The sequence below is a fragment of the Pseudonaja textilis genome, chromosome Z (assembly GCF_049901715.1).
Source record: "Pseudonaja textilis isolate UNSWEBS1 chromosome Z, rPseTex1.2, whole genome shotgun sequence".
Classification (NCBI taxonomy): Eukaryota; Metazoa; Chordata; class Lepidosauria; order Squamata; family Elapidae; genus Pseudonaja; species Pseudonaja textilis.
This window is the reverse complement of record NC_142008.1, coordinates 107256018-107275352: the sequence shown is the minus strand read 5'-3', so window position 1 is coordinate 107275352 and position 19335 is coordinate 107256018. Positions and strand designations below refer to the sequence as shown.

The following is a 19335-nucleotide window of genomic DNA, read 5'->3' as shown; positions in this document are numbered from 1 at the left end:
ACTATGAATACCAGAATTAAATGGAAAGATTCAAGAAAAGAACAAGAAGTTCTTAGGTGATGAGCTTGGGAAAAGAGCTGGCAGTTTAGAAGTACCAGCCAAGAAAACAAAGAACTTATTTCTGAAAAATAATTGCTTTATGTCTATTAAATGTGGAGGCAAGAATGGATAGATGTTCACTACAGATTGAATACAATCATCAATCAAGAGTGAAGTGTTTTCATTACAAAAAACAAAAACAACCCCACCTAAGAATTTATTGAAATATATTCCAATGGACATGGCAAAAAAAAAAGAGCTCTGGTGGAGATCAATGGTTAAAATGCAGTACAAGAAATCCTCAAGATGCAACCACAATTGAGCCCAAAATTTATGTTGCTAATGAGAAATTTGTTGTGAGTTTTGCAACATTTTGCCATTTTTATTGCCATGTTTGTTAAGTGAATCACTGCCAATGCTAAATTAGTAACATGGCTGTTAAGTGAATCTGGCTTCCCCGTTGACTTTGCTTGTCAGGAGATTGTAAAGGGGGATCATGTGATCACAGGACACTGCGACTATCATAAATGCGAGTCAGTTGTCAAATATCTAAATGTAAATCACATAACTGTAGGGATGCTCAAACCCTCATAAGTGTGAAAAATGGTCATAACCAAAGGTGGTATTCAGCAGGTTCTGACCAATTCTGGAGAACCGGTAATGGAAATTTTGTGTAGTTCAGAAAACCAGCAAATACCATCTCTGGCTGGAGGTTTTTACAGTATCCTTTCCTGCCACACCCACAGAACCAGTAGTAAAAAAAAATGAATTCCACCATAACTCACTTTTTTCAGTGCCATTGTAACTTCAAATGGTCACTAAATAAACTGTTTTAAGTCAAGGACTACCTGTATTGCAGGCTAACTCTGCCCACTGCCAGAGTTCATTAATGATGGGGCTCAAGGTTGATTCAGCCTCCCATCCTTCCAAGGTTGGTAAAATAAGAATCCAGATTGTTGGGGATAATACGCTTTTATTTTAAACTACTCAGATTTCTGCAAAGCACTATGGAACAGTAAAAGTCTAAGTGCTATTGCTATTGCTAAAATATTTTATTTCAGTAGTAAAGAGCTAATATACTACAATACTAAATTAATGCATTAAAGTGTCTTAGGTAATGAAGGATATTGATATTAACTGTACCAACTCTTCCTATGGACTGAGGAGACTATTTAGGATGGACATACTGCTTCAAAAACTAAGGAAGTTTGTGGTGGGCTACTGCTCTCTGCTGGCCATTAAGGGAATTGTGTAGTATGGATATTTATTGAGTAAGTGCCAGCTTGATGCTGGTTGTCCGTTTCTTCTTTTACTTTTCCCAGCATTACAGATTTCTCCAGAGACCTATGTGTTTTCCAGAGTGAGCTTGGTTATAGAGGCTTTCAGTGGGATTTCTGGATTTTTTTGATAATCCATTTGTTTCCTTAAATATTAATGATATAGTCAGAAGTCTTCTCAAAAGTTTAAAAGAGTCAGTGTAATGGGGAATATCATTGCTCACCCAATTCTGATCTTGGTAAATATAAGCACTTCCCAGCATCTGAACACAGGAAGTTCTTGTTTATGAATTCTTAACTCTATCTTTAATTCAAATATGTACAGGTAATCCTCAACATTGAGCCAAAAATTTATGTTGCCAAGTGAGACTAATTTTGTGCCCCGTCTTATGACCTTTCTTGCCACAGTCGTTAAGTGAAGCACTGCAGTAGTTAAGTTGGTAGGTACTTTAATGTTGACTTTTGCTTGTCGGAGACTTTTGCTTGCTGTACGACCCTTTGGACACCAGCAACTTTCACGATATGAAACCAGCTAAGCATCCACCTTTTGATCATATTGCAGCAACAGTCATATGTGTGAAAAACAGTACGTAAGTCACTTTTTTCTAGTGATGCTGTAATTTTGAACAGGCACTAAATGAAATGTTGTAAATTGAGGACTACCTGTATGCAAGTTAGAATTTATATATACAAATGGGTTTCTTTTATTAAAAGTGGCTGACAGCATTGCCTTTCTTCAAGCTGACAAATCGCTTGAAGCCCCTGCAGTGTTTTCAAAATTACTGAAAGCTATTGACAATAGGCTGCCTATTAAAACATATGACTTCTCGTGATTCATAGAACACTGCACAACTTCAACAGTTCATTCACCTGAGGAACAATGCCAGCCACCCTTCTTTAGTAACAGGCAGCATGTTCTCATGGTCTAAGGGTTGTCCTTAAGTCAGACATTCTCCAACTGGAGAACTACCTGTAGCTTTTTCAAGACTTCATGGCTACTCTTCCACTCTCTCCCATATAAATGATTTTAAAGGTAGTAGCGCTTCAGGTACTTCAGGAAAGTTACAGTAGCTCAAAGCTCCTAGAAATATGCCCGTACCCTGATCAATGCACGATGCATCCCCACCACCTCATTCCATCCCAAAGATTCCACCCCCACATTGACTACCTGCAGGCTCAAGCTTCTCTACCCTTACAAAGCGTACTTGGAAATCGGTCGGCAATAAATGTTCTGCTTTCTTTTCAACATAACCGTGCGCATCTGGCCGCGCCGCAGATACGCTGATGCACGCTGTTGTTGGAAAGAACTTGTTGGTAACTGGTGAAAGTGGTCACGAATTTTGAGGTGTCGCAGCAAGGGAGATTCTCATCAGGACTCAGCCAAAGCGACGCACAGCAACGCTCTAAACAGCTTGGAGCGCATCAGAACCGAGTGCTCACTCCCTTCGCTTCTAATTCCTAAATAAATGGAGACTTCCTTTCCTACAGCCTGTCTCCAAATTCATTGATTCCTGTGTCTTTTTCCCAGCTTGGAACCCGACCAGATTTTTCTTCCCAACACTGTAAAACTCACATTAAGAAAGCAAAACAAGACACTTTGTCACTGGGCCACGTGATGTGATTTGAGAAGTGGCCATCATTTTGGCAGTCCCAAGCAATCATTTGAAAGCTTCACATAATGGCCATCAAGACTTCTGACCATAAACGGCAGGCTCCATTATATTTGTCAGTTAAGAACTACTTCTGCTCAAAACATCTGTCATACTTCCTGATAACTGCCAGCTCTGCTCCCATTAGTTTGTATGAGAAGTTAAGAGTTTGGGCACTAATGTGTTTCATAATGTGCATCACATAAACAGGATATAAAACAAATTCATGCATCTACTAAAACAGCATTAGTAGAGTGTTTTTAAGAAACAATTTAGCCGATGCCCAGATTACGACATTTCCAATAATTCATGTTCCTTTCCAGAATCCAATCTACAACCACCGGTCACAATTTATACAATTCAGGATATCCAGTGCAACATCAGCATTCTGCTTCATTGCAAAAGCACACAGAATCTCCATGAACTCAAAAAGATTTACAGGTGGAGCACTGCCTTTTTTGCATTCCCTAAAGGCTATACATATATTTACATCCCATGCTGTTTTTTTCCATTTGGAGCTAACTGTTGTACTATTTCCTAGCTAAAAACATGCAAAGACTCAAAGATCCAGCTGACCTAGTGTAGGCTCAAGCCTACACTACGTAGAACATCCAATTGGTTACAATGAGAGAAGGAATAGGGTGTCTAAGAAATGAATTTTCATCATCTGTACAAGCCAACTCAAGTCCAGCCACAGAATTTAAATGAAGAAATTCAAAAGAACAATATATTTTGTTTGGCTAATAGAGATGATGGCACTAAGTAGAGCACTGTAGTCCGAAGGCTTGCAACTTATACAAACATATATAGAAGCAAACATGATTGAATTTTGACGGCCCAACATCTTCATGCCTAGAATTGGCATCTTTTGATAATCAATTTGACAACTCAGAGATAAGTTTTGCAAGTGGAAGTTGCAAGTTAATTCTTTTATCAATAAGCTTTTTGGTAGAGATCTAGATGAATCTGTAAGAAAAGCACATACAAAGCCAGTACGAAAAAAACGTTTGTGTCTTTGATTATGGCAATGAAAGGAAATGTGAGGGTTTTTTTCTATGTCTTGTAGAGTAATGGTAGATAATGAAGAATTTTCCAAAACAAGGGAATAATTTTAACCCTTTCCTCATTTAGATACCAATCACCTATAGTCTCACAAACACTAAACACAATAATGAAGAGCAGGTGTTTATTGGCATCTCATTCCAAGGCCAAGGAGGTCAGGCAGGGTTTCCAGGAGGTCCCATTCCTCATTTAGTGGGACTTATCGTAAGTTCCAGCTCCCTTATAAGCCCCAACATAGCCGCTGTTGTCAGTCATCTCCGCACGTCCAGCTATCCCTTTCCTTTGCCACTTTCATCAAAAAGCTCCCTTGTGAGAACCCGTGTATTTGCTGGTGTCTGCTCAGTCTGTCTACTGCACCAGCTGCAACAGCTTTCTGCAAGACAATTTCACAAAGTATTAGCTGCCTGTTGAGGATGACTTTGGGGGAAGGGAAGATGATGCTAACAAGCTAATTCTAACACGGGAAATTCACAGGCCAGTATAAATGAGCAATAGGGATAAACAACAAATTAGATGTATAGCTTTTATTCACACCAAGAAGACCCACATATTGGGTGAATTTGAGGTGGCTTGGATGAGGACAACTTATATTCTGTCTTTCCCAAAGTTATTCTGGGAAAAACTTTAATAAAGAAATCATTATGGACTTTTTAAAAAGTTCTGCACCTTATCTTAACTGTTTCTAGCACTGTGCTTTTCTGGAGGAGATAGATGGATGGATGGATGGATGGATGGATGGATGGATGGATGGATGGATGGATGGATGGATAGACAGACAGACAGACAGACAGACAGATAGATAGATAGATAATGGATGGAGGGAGGAAGGGAGGGAGACGGAGACAGACACAGAGAGAGGAGTCACTTCCTGGTCCTCGTCACTTGATTAACAGCTGACGGTGCAAAGCAAAATCAGTGAAATGCACTGGATGAAAGGTAATGTGGTTTTTTCTCAGTATCATGTGGAATATTTCCAAAAAAAGATTTTATTGGTTTTGTTTCAATGCTGTTTGGCAAGTCAGAAATAATTGGTGACAGCAATGCTACTAGTGATGATCACAAGTTTAACAATCTATAAGGGGCCTTCCTTGCAGCTATGATATGACCAGTAGCTTAGTCATAAAAAGAATTAGAAGAAATAACAGAATAACAGAGTTGAAAGGAACTTTAGAGCTCTTCTAACCCAACCCTCTACTCAAGCAGGAGACTCTATACCATTCCAGACAAATAGCTGTCTCCGCCTCTTCTTAAAAGCCTTCAATAATGGAGGACCACAACCTCTGAAAGCAAGTCAGTCAGGAAAGTGATTACTGGGAAGAAAGGAAGAGCAAGAAATGTGGAGAGAAATCAGTAGGGCATGATAGGCAGCCATATACTTTAAATTAATAAATAAATAAATTAAAGATAAGAGATTACAGTTAAAGAATGTAAGGTATCTGAATAGGTCCTGCTCAGGTATCCCTTGCAGCATCATTGATTGGCTGCATCCCTCACGTGTAGGAAGCTCTTCACTCACCGTCACTCCTACATTGCCTGGTTCCTTGCCCTCCATCAACTGGTGAGTGGCCTGTAAAGCCTCCTCTGCAGACTTTCCTTTGAAACGTTTAGTACTTAGCTCTTTTATTGCTTCTTGGAATTCTGGATATGTGATGTTGCGAGCAGTCTTGGTCCTGAGAATACACAAACACATCAACTCTGATCCTCAGTACAAGACAAACCATGAACAAGGCATCTAAAAATTTACAAAGAGAATAGTATTATAAACAACAATTATTTCAAGTCAATTATTTCATTAAGCAAGCATACGGGGTGGGGGTGGGGGGAGAGATAACTGTCCAATTAATAAAACATAGGGGGAAAAGCCCACAATTATTTACAAACAGAAGGTGGCATGTCAGGAAAGTAATTTCTAGTTCTGATGTTACTCTGCTGTAACATTCTTTACAGTAGGTTTCTATTTGCATGAAGTTCTTTTTAAGAAGCCAATATAATTAAAGGAGGACAGCGATCCCTTTCTAATGGGGAGAATGAACTTGGAAGTCAGGAGAAAAATCCACAACCTAGACAAAAGAGATTAAACACAAAAAAGAACATGAAATACTTGCAATCTTAGAAAATTGATGTCAGATTTGTGATATAGTCCAGACAAGACGTATAGGGACGAACTGATCCTAATTTATTGTAAAATTACATTAACATAATCTTGCAAAAATGAAAGCATTTCTTCCCTCCTCTTTTTTATCTTCCAGAAAACCAGGAAAACTCCCATTCAAAACACTTCTCATGCTTTTCTCCCACCTGTAAACTGAACTGCCTTATTACTCTGTTGCCTAGATTGTGGGCCTTCCTCTTGTCTCCCAAGGTCATTCCCACATATCATTACACTTCTACATAATTCTATTGAATCAGGATACCACATTATATTGCATTATTTTGCTTCCTGAGTAGATCTGCCTTCAGCTATTTATGATTACAAACATGGCTTCTACCAATTCATACTGGCAAGATCCTAGTCTCCTTCATGTCACCCCCTGGTCATTTTCAAAGCCACACAGATTGTAAATTTATGAAGCTTCATATGGGGAGAAGAAGAACATGCTACTTTAACATTGGTTCAAATAAATGAATTTAGGTGGCCTTGACTATAGGCTGGGGATGAGGAACAGACTCTGTATTGTAGACATGTCCTTAAGAAATGGCTAGCAAGGCATCTCTGATTCACAGTGAAGGGACATGACAATGTGTCTTCACTGAAACAAAATTATCTGGCTCAAAATTTAAAAAGAAGAGCAATATTGCCATAATAACTATTTACACATTAGCCTAATTGAAGTTAGATGCCTGTCGACAAATATATATACACACCAACCCTTCAGCTCACTTGACTTTATTGAAGACAATGTCCACATCAGTGCTGGTCACTGCTTTGCCATCCATTACACCACACTCTTTCAACATCTTGGAGAAGTTCTTGCCTGTCATGTCATTGCCTGTGGCAGCTGTGTCTCCATACACAGCAAATTTGCGGAAGGCTTTTTCCAGCTCTGACATCCTTCTGCACTTGGGAAAAGGAAACAAAAGGAGGAAGAGAGAGAACTTGCAGGACTTACTCATAAGTTCACTCTATCATGGCCAAAGAAAGACCAGAAGGTGAGTTAGTTGCTAATGGCACTATCAGGATTTCATAAGATGGATCTCTTTTATTGTTGAACATCTTGCTGTGAGCTAAATTCCCAAGTATTTGATTTTTTAAACAATTTGTAAACCCATTACTTCTACTAGTTTCTTTTTTGACTCTGTTAGACTTTTTATCATTTTGGATTTATCTTTATTAATTGTTAGGCTTGCCACTTTTCTGTATCTCTCTATCTCTTTATTTAAATTTGGTCCTGATTTTATTGGTTCTTCTGCGAAGAATACAAGGTCATCTTCAAAAACTGGGACCTTGTACTCTTGTTGTTTAATTCTTAATCCTTTTATTTCCAAATTCAATCTAATTCTCCTCAGCAAAATTTCTAGTGTCGAGATAAAGAGCAGAGGTGAAAGTGGACATCCCTGCCCGACTCCTTTTCCTATCTCAAATGAATTTGTAGTTTCTCCGTTAATTATTATGCATGCTTTTTGATTTGAGTATATTGATCCTAACATTTTTTCAAATTTGTCCCAAATTTCATCTCCTTTACTGGCCAAATCATAAATTGCCAATTTACTTTGTCGAAGGCTTTTTGAGCATCCACAAAATTTGTTTTTCTGGATGTGCCTTGTAGTACTCCAGAACATCTAATACTGTCGTGTTATTTTTTATTTGTCTTGTTAATAGCAAACCATTTTGATCTGGGTATATGTTTTTACTCAATATTTTTTTCATTCTATCAGCCATTATGTTCCTGAATATTTTATAATCGGCGTTCAATAAAGAGATTGGTCTATAGTTTTTTATATAAGTAGTATCTGCACCCTCTTTCAGTATTAATATAATATACGCTTCTCTCCACAATATTGATAGCCTTGCCCCTGTAAGTACTTCGTCATAGATTTCTAAAAGTATTGGATCAAATACTTCACCTAGAGTTTTATATATTTCTACTAGTAACCCATTTGTTCCGGGGGTTTTGTTTATTTTTTTGTTTGCTGATTGCCTCTTTTAGTTCCTCCTTAGTAATCTCTTCAATTAATCTTTCCCTTTCTTCTTCTGTAAGGACTGGAACATTTTTTTCCTCTATGTATTGTTTAATTTTCTCATCATGATTTTTTCTTGCTTATAAAGTTCCCTAAAATATTCCAGTACTATTTCTTTTTTCTTTTCCATATTATTCTGTATTTCTCCCTCATTATCTGGTAACTGTTGAATGCATCTTTTTTCTATTTCCTTCCTTAATCTATAGGCAAGCCACCTTCTCGGCTTATTTGCATTTTCAAAATAATTTTGCTTTACCAATTTCAGGGCTCTTAAAAATTTTTTCTTGTTCTAGTATATTTAATCTGTGTTTAGCTAATCTACATTTACCTATAATTTGCTCATTTCCCGGTGCTAATTCTGTTTGTATTTCCAAATTTCTAATCTTGTTCTGTAATTCATTGCTTTCTCTTTTTTTTCTTTTTTCTTTTTGGCATTGTATGCTAGATAAGCCTTCGTTGTGTCCCACAGATTCTGTAAGGAAGTATGTTCTTTTATATTCACTTCATAAAACATTTCTAATTCTTTTTTTTTATTTTCTTTAAATATTCTTTATCTCTCAGAGGTAATTTTAAAAAGCCATATTGGAGAAAATATATGCTTATATATAAAAAAAGAGTCAGAATTTTGTTTTTCTACTTTGCCCATTTATAAGTGAACTCTGGTCTGGTTATGAGTGAAAACTGCTGCCAGATTCTTAAAGTCATGTCTGCTTGGAAGGTTATCTTACAATTCTTTTCAATAATTTGGGTCTAATGACTTTGATTGGAGCAGTGTTTCTCAACTTAGCAATGACTTCAACTCCCAGAATTCCCCAGCCCAGGTTGAGGAACACTGGATAGAGTATTGGGGCTTAGGCAAAGTTGAGCCGTTTTGTGGGGGGGGCAAATAAAAAAAGGGGGAAGGGGAAACCAAATTCCATGTTTGGTACCAGAAGGAAGAGGGCTAAAAATAAACCACCAATATAGTAAAAACCTCTTTATAATTTATGGTGCAACTACACTTGTCCTATAGTGTGCAATTCTGGTTGCCACATCTAAAAAAATGATATTGTAATGTTTAAAAAAAAGTGCAAAGAAAGGCATCTAAATAATTTAGGAGCTACCACAACTTCCATAGGAAGAAAGACAACAGTGCCTGAAGCTTTTTTAGTTTGGAGACAAGACATGAAAGGAGACACCTCATAGAACTATACAGTGTAGAAAAATCATCTATGATATGGAAAATTCAGATATCATTTTTTCCCCTTCCTCACAGTCATAATATGGGGTCATCTTTTAAATCTAAATGCAAGATTTAGAACTGATAAAAAGTGTACCTTTAAATATTATTATACATATTTATTTTATGGAATTTATTGATGTAAGATTTGGAGATTGTGTTAATTCAGCAGCATCCAGTGTGGTAAAAAAAGGCAAGACAGAGGAAACAGCATCACAGTCCAACCCATGATCTGCATATATATTTTAATTTTTAAAAACGTTGTAAGATAGTAACCATTCCAAGTTTACTTTGTGACTGGCAATTGGATTCTGAATCTCATCAGTCCTATTAATTATCCAATGTAAATAATCTCTCCTCAAACAACCATAGCAATACAATCTATAACTAAAATAATTTTTCTCCTATATACAAATAGCTATCCCTTTCCCATTTCTTTAATCCTCTCAAAAACCTTTGCATAACTGATATTTACAAGTTGTACAACATAATTTTAGGTACAGGCTCAGAAAGCAGTTATAGGAGCTCTGTGAGAAGCTGGCCCCAGTCTGCATATTTTCTGTCTTTGTAACTGTATTAGCTGAAAATGGGAGTGGCACAAAATGTGATGCCCTAGCTTTGAAAGTTTTGATTCAAAACTCTTTGAGTAAAGAATCAGAAAGGCACAGATATCTTTCTTTTATTGTGTGTATACCTTGACTTTCTTTAAGGGTTCATGATTGGTATCCATGGGTCTTGTTCTTTTTGTATTCATAACAATCCTATATGGTAAATTTGACAGGGAAATGTCTAAATGTAACCAAGATAAAATGCCTTCAAAACCCTTAAACATGCTAGCTTACATCTCTATCCTTTCCTTGCAGCAAGGCTGTGAAATGAAGTATAGAGGACTTTCTACCAATGATAATTGGTTTGAAGATAGACTTACCTAAATGACCTTGGGGGCCCCTGCCTTACTGTTTCTTGAGTATGTTCCTCCTAGGAAGGACAAGGCCTGCTCTGAGTTTGAACCACCAGGAGCTTAGAAGTTTACTTTACAGTGGGAATTGTGACTTTATCAAGTTGTCTATGACATCAGGGCTGATCTCATTTTGGTAATCTGATTTCCTTTCAACTACAGATGGCCTGTGGTAAGAAGATTGATTAGCTTCAAAAAAAAAATCGCATTTTAGAACCAGCAACATATCGTTTCCAGGAAGAGGCTGGAGAAAAGTCACCATGATGAAATAAGATAACTCATCCATAATTGTTGCATGACCATGAGATAGCATTTTGACAAATTATACAAAGATCTGCATGCTAGCTTTAAAACTTTGAATATTAGTATTGATGCAAAATAAATTCTGATTCCTTTCAAAGGGAGAGAGAGAGAGAGGATTTTAATTATCTGTGTATATAATTATTTACAGTGGTTTATTTTATTTTATTTTATTTTCTGTAATAAGAGGTTTGAGACAGTTAACCTGAAAAATATGAGAGAAGGAATATAAATAGGGAAGGAGGAGGGAAAATAAATAAAATGAAATTTATTTCATTCCCCTCATCTTTTTTTCCTTACTTGCCAATAAGGAGCCCAGTTTATATCAGTGGTTGTCTCACTCATGTGCCAGAATTAAGACAGAGGACACCAGACAAAACTATTCCAGGATAAGTGGTAGTAGCTTTAACCGGGAGCAGGAAAATAGGGGCAGAGATTTATAGATCTAGAGAGCTTGTGGGAGAGGAAGCAAAAATCCTCCATCTTGCAATCCTTATCTGCTCAGACCTATTGCTACAAAAGGCTTAAACTACTGCTACCATACTTGCCTACAATATCCAGATGGCAGAAATATTTTTTTTTAAAAAATCTTAATTCTTTGCTTCTCTCCAGAAGTTATCCAGAATTTTGCAGCCGAAAGCTGCATGCCCTATTTAAAATTTGCAAAAACTTCATGTTCATAAAATAACCCATTCACTCCCACAAGTAACTCTAAGGCTATAAGATAGGGAATTGGGTTAAGAACAGGCAATCCATGATGTAAGCAACTGACTGTGGCTACTAACACACCAACATCTGGAGAGCCACTGGTTCCTAAAGTTAAGGGGCTTGGAAATTTCTCTATATTACTATTGGTTTTCTTTATATATATAGCCATATTTTCAAAGATAGAAGTTAACCCAGCTTCTTTCCCAGAGCAATGTCTCAATGCTTGCAAACCTACTTGTAAAAAGAAAATAATTGGTTAATTGATTAAAATATGGTTGATAGTCAGTATCTTCTATTAAGCCCTCTGAAATCTCATAACCTACTATATTGATATGCAAAGTTCTGAAGACAAGAACCAAGTATAGTTTCCTCTTCTCTGTGATGGCCAAATATGCCTGGTTGTCAGAGATATTCAACTTTGCTTATGTATGATCAGAAATCCTGTCTTTTGGGGAGGGCAGAGCTGGTATCGCGACGATACGGCATGCAATCGCTGCCGATATCTTTGCTCCTGGAGAATCTAAACAGATCTAAACCGTCCCGAAGAGACGGTGAATATAAAGAGCACATCCTGCCGATCCCAGGGATACTGCAAAGTCCCTGGTAGAACCAGGAAAAGCTCTTTTTGCCAGCAGCAAAGAGGCAGACATTAAAGCTGCTGAAGTTGGAACAGCTCCGAAACGGAAGAGAATGGAAAGTGTGCCAGTTTGGTGAGAATTTTTTCTTTACTTTAAGATTTGAAAGGACACCCTAAGGAAAAGAAAGAATCTGTAAAATCTTAGACAGAAGTGATTAAGTGGCAATTTTAAACAGGAAGTCAAGTTAAAAAAATTTTCTTTGCTGGACTTTTTATATATGATCTTGTTATGTCTCCTCTTGGAAATTCAAATGAACAAACAGAAAGCAGCCGTTTCACAATCAAATCAAACTGAAGGAAATAACAAGATAACGGCTGGCAGAAACTGTTAGGACTCCCCTTGAAATTCAAACAAACAGAGAGCTCTTTGCAGTAACGTCCTCATTCAAAATAGTCATTTTGTTCCTGGCGAAAGGCACCAGCTCAGCTGTGTCCTTTTATACCCATTAAGGCAACGCGCTAATTAACTGGCTTGCCCTTCAGATTAACGTTTCCTGGTTCTGACGTAATCCACGATCTAACAGTCATCAGAGTCAAAACTCCCAACAGGACTGATCCTTCCAATCACAACACTATCCCCCACCGCAGGGCCCTTCCCCCGAGTCTGATGATTAACTTGACGATGTTTCGTTGACAACCCCACTCTGTCTCCCACAGCCAATGGAGGCGTTGCTCGCTTCCAATTGTCTCAGGTGGTCTACACATTGGAGACTTGGAAAAGAAATACCGTTCTGCCACCAAGCCACCAACGGATTGTGCAAATGCAACCAGGACATTCCGAGCACCAAAGGGAGATGAAGGTTCGAGGTGATATAAAAACTTATCGCCTCCGTGATCCCCAATGATCATACGCACTGGCTGGGTGGCGAAACGAATGGGCCCAGACTTGAGCTCATGCCCATCCACGGTTTCCACCTTAATGGGTGGATGTACAGCAACCAATGGGATCCCATAGTGCGTAGCAAAAGCTCGGTCCATAAAGCTGGTTGTAGCCCCTGAGTCCACCAACGCAACAGCGGGAATTCCCTCCTTCTGTGACTGTAGAAAATTCGAGTGTCCAAAAGTAAATGCCGAGGAGGGCCAGGATTTACTTCAGCAATTTGAGGTGGGGATGTGAAATGTGTCCGACCTAGGGTTTCCTTGAGGTCAGGTCTACCCTGTTTTCCTGACGAGCCAAGAGTGGTTTCAGGTACGGGTCTGCGGGTCCCTCTCCGTTTGCAGGAATTAACAAAATGTCCCAGACCCCGCAATAAAGGCACAAGCCTTCCTGGAACCTTCTCGAACGCTTCTCGCACCGTTAAGCGAGGCGGAGTGCGCCTAACTCCATCGGCTCTCAACATTAACCGTGGGTTGGAAAACTCTCGGTGGCGTGGGTTGTGCACGAGAAAACGAAGATGGTTCCATACCGAGCCGCTTGCGCCCACGTTGCTGTAAACGAGCTTCAATTCGTAAGCACTGAACTATCAATGCATCCAAAGTTAAAGCCCTCTCTGCATGGACCAGCTCATCTTTGATGGCATCAGACAAGCCTTCCTGGAATGCAGCCATATGAGCCGTTCGCTCCAGTTAGAGTCCAAACACAGCAAACGAAATTCTGCAACGTATTCCTGCAGGGAACGTTTCCCCTGATTAATGTCCCATAACCGTCTGTCCACAGTTTGTATCTTAATTGGGTTCTCAAACATCACTCTCATTTGTTGAAGAAAACCCTGAAATCATTCAACAACGGGCTATCTTGAACTAACAAGGAGTAGCCCAATTAGCAGCCTGCCCAGATAAAAGGCTAAGAATAAATCCTGTCTTGGCCCGATCATTTGGAAAGTTTTCAGGCCTCAAGGACATAAATAATTGACACTGCCCCAGAAATGCCGGAAACATGTCCATTTGTCCTGAAAATTTCTCCGGCATGGATACTGGGCTTTTCCTCTCAGGAGGGGCAGGGGGAACAGCAGCAGGGCTTGGTAAGCTGGAAACATAATTCAGCAATTGTGTTACCTGATTCTGAAGCGTCACATTACTTTGCAGTAGCTGATTAATTTGTTGTTGTTGCTGCTCTACCAAACGCTGCAGTTGATTTAAATCCATCTTGCTTGAAAGATGGTTTGTTTAGGCCAGGAACAATAATGTTATGTCTCCTCTTGGAAATTCAAACGAACAAACAGAAAGCAGCCATTTCACAATCAAATCAAACTGAAGGAAATAACAAGATAACGGCTGGCAGAAACTGTTAGGACTCCCCTTCGAAATTCAAACAAACAGAGAGCTCTTTGCAGTAACGTCCTCATTCAAAATAGTCATTTTGTTCCTGGCGAAAGGCACCAGCTCAGCTGTGTCCTTTTATACCCATTAAGGCAACGTGCTAATTAACTGGCTTGCCCTTCAGATTAACGTTTCCTGGTTCTGACATCAATCCACGATCTAACAGTCATCAGAGTCAAAAACTCCCAACAGGACCGATCCTTCCAATCACAACATGATCTTATATTTTGAAATTGGACTGGTTTTCTTTTTTTCTCTACCTATTTTTTCTCTTTTCTCCTTTTTGACTCTATAATATTTTAGGCTAAAGACTCCTTTGTAGTTTTTTTTTTTTTTTTGAAAAAATATCTTTTTTCCTTTTTAATTAATTTTTATTATATCTTGTTTGGAAAAGGAGGGGGAAAAGTGAAAGCAGAGGAAACTTTGTAACATTGCAAACTAGAGGCTTGGAAATATTGTATCTCTTTTTTTTTTTCTCTTGACCAGACAAAGCTGAGAAAGAACTGAGACTTCTTTTCAAGGACTTTGGGCCCGTTTGATAAGATAGAGGGAAGAGCATGGGATAGTATTATTGCAGGTGCTCTTCTGGGTTTCTATCAGTAGCTGAAGTCTGGTGTTGAAGTTTACAGAGAAAAAAGATGATCAGTCTCTAGAGAAGAGTTATAAAATTTAACAAAAGCCTTGGATAACTAAATAAGGTGCAGTGTGCTTGTTTTTACTTTTTTTAAGCTGGGCTATTTCTTACTTAACAAACCCCCTCCTTATTAGCTAAACTTTTGTAATAGCTATTTTGATCTTTGGCTTTTTGGAACTTGTTTTTTTCTTTCTTTTTGTTCTTGAAGCTTAATTTTTACGTTTGCATTTTATTTTAAAGGAAAAGTCTTAGTATTAATGTTTTCCTTCTTTTTTTTAAGGTAGTCTTTTTTCTTTCTTTTTTTCTCTCTCTCCCCTGTATTTTTTTAATTTACTTTCCATATTGGTTTTTTTGTGTGGCTTCCCTTTTTTGTATATCTTTTCATACCTGAGACTTTTTAATTGGATTAAGGTATTGAAGAATCTGAAGAACTCCTTTTTCTTCTTCTTTAGTTTTTTACTTTCTATTTTTCCGCCTCCTGCAAGATTTAACAATTTTTTTCCTTTTTCTGTTTATGGTTTTTTCTTCCTTTTTTGAGTTTTTACTGCTATTTAACTAATCAATTGGATTAAGGTATACAAGAACCTGAACAATTTTTATTATTATTATTATTTGGCTTCTTTTTCCCCACTATTTTTACTTGGAATTACAATTGGTTATTTCACAAGTGGATTAAGATCTAGAAGAACCTGAAGATTTTGAATTGTTTGAAATGAGCAGGAAACTAACAGTGGCTGGTTCTTCAACTTCTATTTCTTCCTCTTCACCATCTGGAGGACAACACTCAATACAGACGATGTTACAACAAGAAAAACAGGAAAAGATGACGCTGCAGATGATTATGCAAGGAATTCAAAATATACAAACAAGAACAGAGAATATTGAAAAGAGAACAGAGAACATTGAACATAGAACAGGAAAAACTGATGAAAAGGTGGAGAACATTCAACAAATGATGATGAAATATGACGAGATTCCAAAAAATTGAAGATAAACAAAGAGATAAGAAGATTGAAGTTATTGATAGCAGATTAACTGTAGTTAAACAAGATAAAAGTGGGATGCTGAGATGGGAGATGGACAGATCAGAATTTTATCTGATTCCAAAACATAAGAGGAAGAAAAGGGACAAAACCTAGCTCAGATAATGATAGAAATTTTGGCTGAAGCTTTGGAAATAACCGAAGAGAAGATGATGGATGGAATAGATGAGGTTTTTCGAGTCTTCACAAGATATGCAATGAGAAATGGCTTACCAAGAGAAGTTCACATTACATTTACAAAGAAAGCCATTAAAATGCAAATATTGCAAGTGGCAAGAGAGAAAACATTGAAATATAAAAATAAGGAGATTGTGGCCCTGAAACAAATACCCAGAAGAGTGAGAGAGATGAGAATACCGATTCCTGACTAAAATTCTACTTAAAAAAGAGGTGAATTATAGATGGCTGATTCCAGAAGGTTTAATGTTCACATGGCAAGAACAGAGACACAGAATTGACTCAGTTGAGAAAGCTGAATTATTTCATACAGAATATTTTGGACAGAAAGAGAAGGAGACAGAAAAAGAAATGTCACTAATTGAATTCCAAGAGGACTGCCAAATAGCGACTGAAAAAGAAGAAGGTGCAGTAGGTGGAAAGGTGGAAGTTAAAGAACAATGTGAACCAAGATCTACTAGAGCTGCCAAACCTACCTATAAAGAATAATCATGGAAGAGAAAAAACTGATTACAATTAATATAAATGGACTTAACTCAGCTGTTAAAAGAAGGAAAATTCTCCATAAATTAGAGAAATTAAAATTTGATATAATCTGCCTACAAGAAGTACATATTAAAAAGCAACATGAACAACTGTTGATACAGCCAAAGTTAGGGAAAATATTTACTTCTTTGACACAATGCAAGAAAAGAGGAATGGTTTTATACATTAAAGATATTATCCCAGCGAACTGATCTATACCAATCACGATGGAAGATTATTAATGGTGGAAATAATGGACAATAATATGAAAACACTCCTGATTGCAATCTATGCCCCAAATGACAATCAAGAAGAATTTTATAGAAAACTACATATGAAAATAATTGAACTGGACTATGCTAATATAGTTATGATAGGAGACTTTAATGGAATTGTAGACAATAAATTGGACTGCACAGCACATAAAACAACAAAGCAAAACAGAAAGACTCTCCCTAAATCCTTTTTTAAAATGATAGATGAAATAAATTTAAAAGATACATGGAGAGAAAGAAATGCTAAGACTAAACAATACACCTTCTATTCAAACGGACATTTATCATGGTCCAGAGCAGATATGATATGGATGTCAACAGAATTGTTAGCTAATATTCAAGAAATAAATCTTGAAACAAGTACTTGGGCAGATCATAATCCAATGACAATTAAATGGAAAGGACAAAGAAGAAGATCTAGATCGCCGTTAAATAATACTATACTAAAAGAAAAAGACTTCATACAGAAAATGGAGAAAGAACTGGCTTTTTTCTTTAAAGAAAATAAAAAAGAAGACATATCAATGCAGAACGTATGGGATACAATGAAGGCATATGCCAGAGGCTTGATAATAGACTATACAAGGGAAAGAAATACCACGAAAAGACTTGTCTCTAAGACATTAAAGAGTTACAGAAAATGCCACAGAAAAAGGACATTAAGTTAAAAATGGATATAATTAAACATAAAATGGGACTAATGGAAAAAGAAGAATTAGCACAGAAAATCAGAGGTGCGAAACAGAACTATTTTGAAGATGCAAATAAACCAGGTAGATGGTTAGCATATAAACTGAGAAAGGAGAAAGAATCAAGGAAAATATTGCGATTAATAGATGATCAAGGCCAAGTTTGCTATGGAAGTAAAGAGAAGAAGGAAATTATATGAGACTATTATGGGAAACTATACACACAAGAGAATATTGACGCTGAAAGAGTTAAACAGTACTTACAGAATGCTAATCTACCTAAAGAGATTGAAATAATGTTAGAAAGCAATATAACGATGATAGAGTTAACTGAAGCACTTAAGAAGAAAAAATAATGGAAAGGCACCAGGCCCAGATGGACTTCTGGCGGAATTTTACAAAATACTACAAGAATAGTTGAATCTTCTATTGCTAGAAGTTATGAATAAAGTTATGTTAAAGAAGATACCTAAATCATGATCAGAAGCTTATATTACACTTGTCCCAAAAGAAGAGGCCGACCCATTACAAATCAAGAACTATAGACCTATTTCCCTACTAAACGCAGATTACAAAATTTTTGCTTCAATACTGGCAGAAAAAATTAAAAAATACCTAAATAATTTTATTTATCCTGATCAAAATGGATTTCTGCCAAAGAGACAAATTAAAGACAATATGAGAGTAATCTTGGACACTTTGGAATACTACGAGGCACACCCTGAAAAACAAATGGCTTTGATATTTTTAGATGCACAGAAGGCATTTGACAATGTGAATTGGTGATTCATGTTATTACAGCTGGAACAGATGGGCTTTGGTAAAAAAATTACCAAAGCAATAAAAGCTATATATCATAAGCAGACAGCAAAGGTAATGATAGCGGGAGAATTAATGAACTCTATTGATATAAGAAAAGGAACAAGACAAAGGTGCCCACTGTTGTTTGTGTTAACCTTGGAAGCGCTAAACAGAAATATTAGAGAAGAAAAGGATATAAAAGGGATGAAAATTAAAAAGGAAGAATTTAAGTTGCAAGCATTCACAGATGATCTGGTTTTTATTTTAGAAGACCTACTAGAAACAGCATTAAAATTGATAGAAAGGATAGAGGTATATGGGAAGGTGGCTGGTTTGAAAATAAATAAAGACAAAATAAAGATTTTGACAAAGAATATGTTATCAAGACAAAAGGAAGAATTGGCGGATGTATTGAAAATCCAGGTCACAAATAAGATCAAGTACTTGGGTATACATTTGACAGCAAGATGTAGTACACTAAAAGAGAATAACTATATTAAACGTAAGCAGCAGATAGCGCTAGATTTGGTGAAATGGGAAAATTTACAACTGTCATTAATAGGGAGAATATCAACAATCAAGATGAATATATTACCCAGAATTTTATATTTGTTTCAAACTATTCCAATTAGGCTTGGAAAAGATTATTTTGGAGATTTAAATAAAATTGTGTTGAAATATATATGGCAAGGTAAGAAAGCGAGAATAAAATTAAAACTTTTGCAAGATGCTAGAATAAGAGGAGGATTTGGTTTGCCTAATTGGGAGTTGTACTATCAAGCTACAAATCTGATGTGGGTTAAGGAATAGATAACATTAAGAAATGCTAGATTGTTGACACTAGAAGGACATGATCTGTTGTTGGGATGGCATGCTTTTTTATGGTATAAAGGAACTAAAACAC

At 37.0% G+C, this 19335-nt stretch overlaps 1 protein-coding gene across 2 annotated transcripts; it reads right to left on the bottom strand.

Moving 5' to 3' along the window:
• Window positions 1-4137: 4137 nt before the first annotated feature.
• On the bottom strand, window positions 4138-11959 carry LOC113448583 (tubulin polymerization-promoting protein family member 3-like). 2 transcript variants are annotated; one of them, XM_087917980.1, is made up of 4 exons: window positions 10464-11959; window positions 6909-7082; window positions 5544-5697; window positions 4138-4400 (listed from the first exon to the last, which is right to left on the bottom strand). In XM_087917980.1, exons 1-4 carry the CDS (start codon window positions 10694-10696, stop codon window positions 4275-4277), a joined length of 687 nt encoding a protein of 228 aa, XP_087774106.1. In that variant the 5' UTR covers window positions 10697-11959; the 3' UTR covers window positions 4138-4274. The 2 variants fall into 2 exon arrangements, 1 of the variants encoding a protein (XP_087774106.1); XR_015740373.1 differs by lacking the exons at window positions 4138-4400; window positions 10464-11959 and having other exon boundaries at window positions 5559-5697; window positions 6893-10454.
• Window positions 11960-19335: the final 7376 nt, after the last annotated feature.

Coding starts and splice junctions, on each gene's coding strand:
- LOC113448583 (XM_087917980.1), bottom strand. CDS start 10,696: ATGCTATCTCATGGTCATGCAACAATTATGGATGAGTTATCTTATTTC. Junction 7,083..10,463: donor ATAAAGTCACAATTCCCACT/GTAAAGTAAACT, acceptor TCCCAAGTGCAG/AAGGATGTCAGAGCTGGAAA. Junction 4,401..5,543: donor CAGGCAATGTAGGAGTGACG/GTGAGTGAAGAG, acceptor ATTGTCTTGCAG/AAAGCTGTTGCAGCTGGTGC.